The sequence below is a fragment of the Dysidea avara genome, chromosome 15, assembly GCF_963678975.1.
Source record: "Dysidea avara chromosome 15, odDysAvar1.4, whole genome shotgun sequence".
NCBI lineage: Eukaryota > Metazoa > Porifera > Demospongiae > Dictyoceratida > Dysideidae > Dysidea > Dysidea avara.
Window position 1 is genome coordinate 6,006,424 of NC_089286.1, and position 7,463 is coordinate 6,013,886.

The following is a 7,463-nucleotide window of genomic DNA, read 5'->3' on the forward strand; positions in this document are numbered from 1 at the left end:
ATTTTCCGTGATTGGATAATTTTAGATGGTGACATTAATATTACACTGTGGAGACTCTTAATTGCAACAAGATGGCATCTACTTCTACAGAGTGTGTGCATGTTGACTGCAACAATGGGTAGTAGTTGTAGCATAATGTTGTAAAGTATAATGAGTATTGACATAGATATCTTGGGAGTATTTCTGATTGAAAATAATTATTCACATATTATGACCATATATTGCAGGTCATAATCACTCTATAATATAACACAAGGAAGCTGGAAAGTGTGAACACTGCACACATGGGGAGGCATTCTTAGCATTGAAAAGTATACTATAGCATAATGGCAGAAGGTCATGCCTATATTTGAAAAGTTGTTGCTTGAATGCTTTGCAACAAATGGGTTGGTCAGTTGGTAAAAACAACAACGACAACGAAAAAGAGATGTTTATGACTTCTGGTCACATGCAAGCCAAAAAATACTAGTATAATAATTATATAAAGTCAGATTGAAAAAAAAAGGAAACTTTTCTCAAAAACAGAATGGGATATTTACATTCTGTAACTTGTATTATATTGCTAATTGAACGTGAAATAAGTGCATGGCCATATAGGTTGGTGGCATTAGAAGTCGTGAGTCATGAAAGTTCAAAATTTTATGCATGTGCCCACATGTCCTGCTTTCACAGGCCATCACATTCTTTGTCTTTTCTATAAGCCACGAAAGTATACACATAGTATCTTACAACTACAATTTTGAAGTGATTTTTTTTGAAAAACTCAATAGTAATGCATTGTTTAGCCATGCAGTTAATGTCCGCATAGCTCTTTATATTATAATTTGCAGAGTGTACTTACAGTGTATGCATAATTTACCACACAATATAATTGCTCATCAGTAAATCATTAATTTGAGTTGCAAAATTAATGTATATATACAAATTGGTACATTATCAATCAATACTTAGAGTACACAAAGTTGTGTATACTTCTATGCAAGTATCTATAATCAAATAAAGGTAATGAGGTAGTCAGGATAAGCTTGTGCATCTGCAAATATCACAAATATTGATGGATTGTAGATATTATCCACAACAGAGTCATATAAATCATGACCACTTGGACTCTTAGGAGGTGGAGTAATATAAGATGGATTTCCAGCCGTATACTGACCAGTAAGAACTCTGTTCAAAAACACGTACTTATAGCCATATTGATCTCTGGAAGAGTATTGGTCATTAGCTGAAAAACTAGCATCACGGGCAAAGTAGACACCTTTTCCATACAGCGTTGCTACAGAAAAAATTGTATGCATGCATATTCATACAAATACCAACAACTAAGACAAACTTTACCATTTTTTCCAGCAAAACTTCTGTTGTATCCTTGATGACTGATCTTATCAGCCACATTTCTAGGACACCCATGGAATAATCCTATTTCATTTGTAGTTCCTGGAGGATTCTTCATCTCCACTGTTCTTTTCCTTGCCATGTACTGAGAATAAAGCACAGTATTTTGTATTCGTTCAATTTTTACTATTTGGCCATGACGCATGGATTCTTCAAATTTGGTTTTAACAGTGATGTATTCTTGGCTTCTTGGATTTAATTCAACCAGAGTACATGTAACCTCTTTGGGTATCTGGGTCCAGTTGGATGGTTGTTTATCACCTACATAATAATTTGTTAACTTCATACTGGTTCAATTTTTATGGTTAACAATGCATAAGGTATTATGGGGTCTCCTACGCATTAGAGCTTCAATTTTTCAATGCAGTTTTTTTGGTGAAAATGAGTTGTAATACTATAATATGCATTCAAGTGGCTGTAGTATAATAATAATAGTAGTAGAGCTCAGAACAACAAGTGGAGGGACTCATTTGCTCATGATTGTGCTACAGGTTTTGTATTTTCATTATAATCAAGACACACGGTAGTGTGTCGTGCGGCCAAGAAAGCCGGCGACCACACCGTGAGTATATTTACATCAAGACACACGGTAGTGTGTCGTGCGGCCAAGAAAGCCGGCGACCACACCGTGAGTATAATTACATCAAGACACACGGTAGTGTGTCGTGCGGCCAAGAAAGCCGGCGACCACACCGTGAGTATATTTACAGGAAGAAAGAAAACAGCTTTTTCACGCATGCATAGCTCCATGGCCTCTTCTCCAAAGCACACTATTTTTGCATTATAGCTGTCCCCCAGGTAGGGTACGCCACACAGCAAATTAGATTAAATTCGCAACAGCCATTTGTGAGATATGGGTGTCCACAATTTCGTTTTAATTTCTTCGTTTTTTCCTTCTTATGCCGTACGGGGGGCTACGGGGGCTTCGATTTCTTTTCGCACACTTTGCAAAAATTGCTATAAAATGCAAACGTGTAACTCGATTGCCTCGATCTTTGGCACAAATTAAGAACGTGTAACGGTGGATTCACGTACCAAGTTTGTTGTAAGTCTGATTAGTATTCAAGGAGTTATGGACGTTTATTCACGTAAAAACAGATCAAACTTCTGTCACGGCTACAGGGTAAACCAAGCATAGAAATAACTTGAAAATTGGTGTGTAGATAGCCTGATCATCGTAGCAGTGCCTTTTGATAGTTTGAATAGCAATAGAGTTACAGCGACAAAGTTATAAAGCAAAAACTAAGCAAGTGTAAAATCGCGGGATCGAGATACTCTAATAAAGCAGTCACCACGGGGTAAAAAAGGTGGGCAAAAAATGTCGAAAAAAAAACTTACCAGAGTTCGAACCAGGGACCTCCATACCTAACACCTGCATCCTTAACCACTGAACCACTGCTACCTTGACTGATCACCTCACTTAATTTCTGCTTTATAAATGAAATTTCTAGTTGAAATCTGCTTATAGTCAAACGTTTGTAATTTCATAGATCTACCAATAGAAGTTCTAGACTGTTCTAGAACATTCTATGTATGTTCTATTAGAAGTCCTCAAAAAAATGTGCACTCTATTAGAGTATTACAATAATATTATCAAATATTGAATTAAATCATGCAATGAAATACATTTATAAGTCTGTCTTCAATAATCATCATTGTATCTACATAGAAAAGAAGAAATGTGAGTAAAGACAAACCTCAAAGTCAGCCATAGGCTGGTTTTGGGGCCTTGTAAAGTACAAAAAGGAGTGAAATCCACACAAAAACAGCCAAGCTGTGAAAAAATGGTGCGGCCTTAAAAAGCCTGGGTGAAAAAAGTTGTGAAATCAAAGGTGGCGGCCAAGAAATGGCTGCAATGATGTTAATGCTAAAAATTTTAATAATGGCTGTGTGCATTGTTAAAATTTATTAGCATTAACATCATTGCAGCCATTTCTTGGGCACCACCTTTGATTTCACAACTTTTTTCACCCAGGCTTTTTAAGGCCGCACCATTTTTTCATAGCTTGGCTGTTTTTGTGTGGATAATATTATTATGATCACTATAATGTAAACATACTATTCTACTATACCTTCATACAGCTGTTGTTACTTAACCAAGGAGAGTAACACACATAAATACATATATGGCTGGATTTGACAAAACTAGGCTTCCACACACATCCAATTCTTTGACTTTAACCGCTTGTAACTTGACCACTCAGTATGCTATTGGCTTACAAATTTTCACAAAATTCTTTCATTACATTGTATTGTATTGTATTGTATTAATGCTTTACAGTGACCAGCACTGAAGGTCTGCAGCAACATGTGCTGCAGCCTTAGGAATACCTAACCTAATTTCAAGGACTTATAAAAGGTCAAACTTTGAAAGTGATAGCTTAGTCCTACATTGAGTTATGGTCCTTTAAAGTCAGATATCTGGATGTGTGGAAGCCTGGTTTTGTCAAATCCAGTCACATATAGGTCTCCAAGGATATACACATGACAAGTTTAAGCTAACATGATGCGTGCTACAAACTTACGCTCTTTTAACATATCTGCAAGGTCCACCCTTCTTATCATGTGTGTTGAATGGTTTATCTTGGCCTCCATTTTTATAAAATTGCACTCCACAAATAGATCTTTTGTTTCAACAGTAAAGACTGAGTTTCTAGTACTTTGATAAGCCCGCTCTATTCGGTAATTGGTAAGGAAATCGAAATCTTTGTACTGTTTGGTATCATTTATCCACCACCACCATTTTATTTTGTCTTGTAACAATTTAGCTTCTCTGTGGAATGATTCAAAAGTACGAATTTGATTTAACTCTTGTTGAATTTCAAATTTCAAATCAGCAACATCATTACGGTCTCCTCTTAGTTGCACACAAATCAGGGGAGCACTAGTTTTAATAATAATTTCAACATGTTTCTGTTTGGCCTTTCGTGTGAAAGCACCTTTCTTCTCATTAGACAGTTTTGCAATTAACTCATCAGTCAGAGCATCTGTTGTAAACTGGTCATCAATAATCCTCTGTAATCGATCTTTGGTTTTCTTTACCCTACTCAAAGTTTCCGCATAAATCTGCACAAGAAGAACCGGACTCTTGGGATGGACAGATACAGTGCTTAGAGGATCTGAAACTTGTTTACAGTCACTAACATAAATCCACGAAGACAATGAATTTGACAAGTTTTGTGATGTCCTTACATGAGGCACTCTTCTGCTTGAATTGCCACTATCACCTATAGTGACGAATTCCTCTATTTTATCAAATTGTGTAGTGCCAGGCTTGAGTGGCTGTGGTTTAGTCACAATTGGTTGAGTTGAAGTACTCTGAGATATCTTGATATGCGAATGAGCATGTGAGAATTTTTTGACAAACTCAGATTGATAATCTGCTGATGAAGTTAAAGATAGCTTATACAAAACTTCATTAAATTGTACATAAGCATCATCCATATAAATAACCAATTTCACTGTTTTGATGCATGTCAAAGTGATGTTAGTCTTCAAGTAAGAGACAATGGTGCTAACCATAATATCAGCAACCACCTTTGATGGGTAGTTAAGTGTACCAGCTCCTAAGGCAGGAAATGCAATAGAAGAAGCCTTCAGGGTATCACATGTCTCCATACACTTCAAAACAAGACGTTGTAACACCTATATCAAGAGGAGTAAAACTGTATAACAGAGTTATTCTCATCAATTATTAATCAATTACCTGTTCAGAGCGTTTCCCATCATAACTTGGCCCAACTGTATGAATAATCTTCTTGCATTGAATTGAACCAGGTCCAGTTACCACCACTCTACCAACATGAACTTTCCCATTCTTTTCAACATAAGCCCTACATTCGTTTTGTAGAACTTTACCACCAGCCTTAAGTAGTGACATAGAAACTGCTCCATTCCTTAAGTTTAGGTCATGACTAACAGTGTTGACATAGACGTCAGCCTGTATATATAGCAAACAATGAAATAAACATGTTGAAAATGCTAATACTTTCTATACCTTTTGCTTTAGCAATTCTCCCTTGTGAAGCTGTATAAATTGTGTGATAACATCATGATCAGACTTTGTATTAGTATAACCAATGGGTTCTCTGCTAGTAGTTTTACTCTTAGCCTTAAGATATGCAGTGTGTTCAAGATAAGAAGTGTGCTCAGGATGTGCAGTGTGGTCTGGATGTGCAGTGTATTCAGGATATGCAGTGTGTTCAGGAAAAGAAGTGTGCTCAGGTTGCACAATGTGGTCTGGATATACAGTGTGTTCAGGATGCACAGTGTTCTCAGGATATGAAGTGTGCTCAAGATGTGTAGTGTGCTTGAGATGTTCATCTAATGTGGTATCAGTTGGAGCACTTGCTGAAAATTGCCTTGCACTTTGAAAGTTAAAAAGATTCTTGCACATTTCTTGGGTAAAAGCACTTGCTGTAGAATTATCACGAACTACAACTGTAATTTCACATAAAACAGAAAGCGCACAACTTGCACAGTACTCCAAAAATGCCTTCATCATGTATTCAGCACATTTGTTTACAGGAAAACTGAACACTCCTGAGCTTATAGCTGGAAAGGATACTGTCCTATAATCTGAAGCTAACTTCAAGCTCTCCAAGCATGCCTTCTTTAAAACTGCATCTTCACTGCGTAGCCCTCCACTCCATTTGGGCCCGACTGCATGTATTAAACGCTTACAAGGAAGTTTCCCTACTTCTTTAGCCATGACAGCATCTCCATCACTCAATTTTCCTTCCCTACTAATGAAGCAATCTGAATCCTCTTGAATTATTGGTCCTCCCTTCTTAGCTATAGCTAATGCAACACCACCAATATGCTTCAAATCACAATTTGCTGCATTGACAATAACATCAACAGGAAATTCAGTGATATCTCCTTTAACTAAAGAGGAGCACACAAAGAAAACTGCTTTAAAAGGGATTACCCAAATGCAGCATTTTCATATTAAAGCTACCTCACCTGGCACAGTATTTGTGAAGAGCTCCAACTCTGGCAATGAGTGCCAAATTGTGTTGGTGAAGGATTCGTTGTGGCATTCCTCACCCCATTGTCTGCCATCTCAGGTTGTACCAGATGGATTAAGTACAGATAGTCAATACTACCTATTTCAGAAGATCCGCAAAATTTGTCCAGATTATGCCAAAGATCTTGCGCGTGATAGTTGATCATCTACCCTGTGTATAAAGCATCAAGTAGCAACTACAAATATAAATAAAACCTGCTTTAAAAATGATCAATGGCATGACCAGGGGGGATTCTTACGGTTTGGACCAATCTGCCTTTTTGTGCCAGAATTTTTAAAATCTTGCCAAAACATGATTGAATGAATGATTGTTCAATTTTCAATCAATTATCAAAACAACTATTGGCAGGAATGTTTCTAGAAAATAATTTCAGGTGAGGCAAAACAGGTCTTTCAAGGCAGGAGGAGGGGCAGAACTTAAAAGACGTTGGGGCACTTTTTCAATTGACATGTAGATCACAGCCTATGAATACTAACTGCTTGTAAAATTGCATGGCCATTAGACATAGAGATGTACCGTCATAGTGTGTGAAGCAAGCATGGTAAGACGTATAACACAATGGGACTGAGGTATTGACTGGAAAAGTGCAGAAGAATGAAAACTGATCAAAATTTTTACCACCTTATCAACACCTCACATTCCTACAGGGTGATATCACAACTTATCTATTGGAACTGTATCATACCTCTTGCAGCATGGGGAAAAGAGTGCAGATTTAATTCTATTGTATGCTACCAAAACCCAGACTAGGGTCTGGTTACACAGAAATAACTAAATTTTGTAAAACCACTATATACATGTACAGCACATTCAACATTCACAACTGTAACTGGCGTGTTAACCACCACAGAGGGGTTTATTAAGAGTGGGGTTTATTTATTTATTATTAAGTGTGTATTTACATATGTAGGTGTGCATATACACAGGTACGAATGGTACACATAAATGACTGAGTGAACATTTCAACACACACACACACAAACATACAAACACACACACAAACACACATACACACACAACACACGTACAATAATAAAG

At 37.0% G+C, this 7,463-nt stretch overlaps 1 protein-coding gene across 2 annotated transcripts; it reads right to left on the reverse strand.

Moving 5' to 3' along the window:
- Nucleotides 1-889: 889 nt before the first annotated feature.
- Nucleotides 890-6,261, reverse strand: LOC136245448 (protein mono-ADP-ribosyltransferase PARP15-like). Of its 2 annotated transcripts, XM_066036971.1 has the most exons (6): nt 5,393-6,261; nt 5,102-5,335; nt 4,580-5,040; nt 3,921-4,501; nt 1,339-1,656; nt 890-1,276 (listed from the first exon to the last, which is right to left on the reverse strand). In XM_066036971.1, exons 1-6 carry the CDS (start codon nt 6,104-6,106, stop codon nt 993-995), a joined length of 2,592 nt encoding a protein of 863 aa, XP_065893043.1. In that variant the 5' UTR covers nt 6,107-6,261; the 3' UTR covers nt 890-992. The 2 variants fall into 2 exon arrangements, with proteins under 2 accessions (XP_065893043.1, XP_065893042.1); XM_066036970.1 differs by having other exon boundaries at nt 3,921-5,040.
- Between the last annotated feature and the right edge of the window lie 1,202 nt (nt 6,262-7,463).

What these genes read in the sequence shown, in the direction of transcription:
- LOC136245448 (XM_066036970.1), bottom strand. Translation starts at nt 6,106, where the DNA reads ATGGCTAAAGAAGTAGGGAAACTTCCTTGTAAGCGTTTAATACATGCA. An exon ending in GAGAATTGCTAAAGCAAAAG is followed by an intron (nt 5,336 to 5,392) that starts GTATAGAAAGTA and finishes CTATATATACAG; the next exon opens with GCTGACGTCTATGTCAACAC. An exon ending in TGCAGATATGTTAAAAGAGC is followed by an intron (nt 1,657 to 3,920) that starts GTAAGTTTGTAG and finishes ATTATTATGTAG; the next exon opens with GTGATAAACAACCATCCAAC.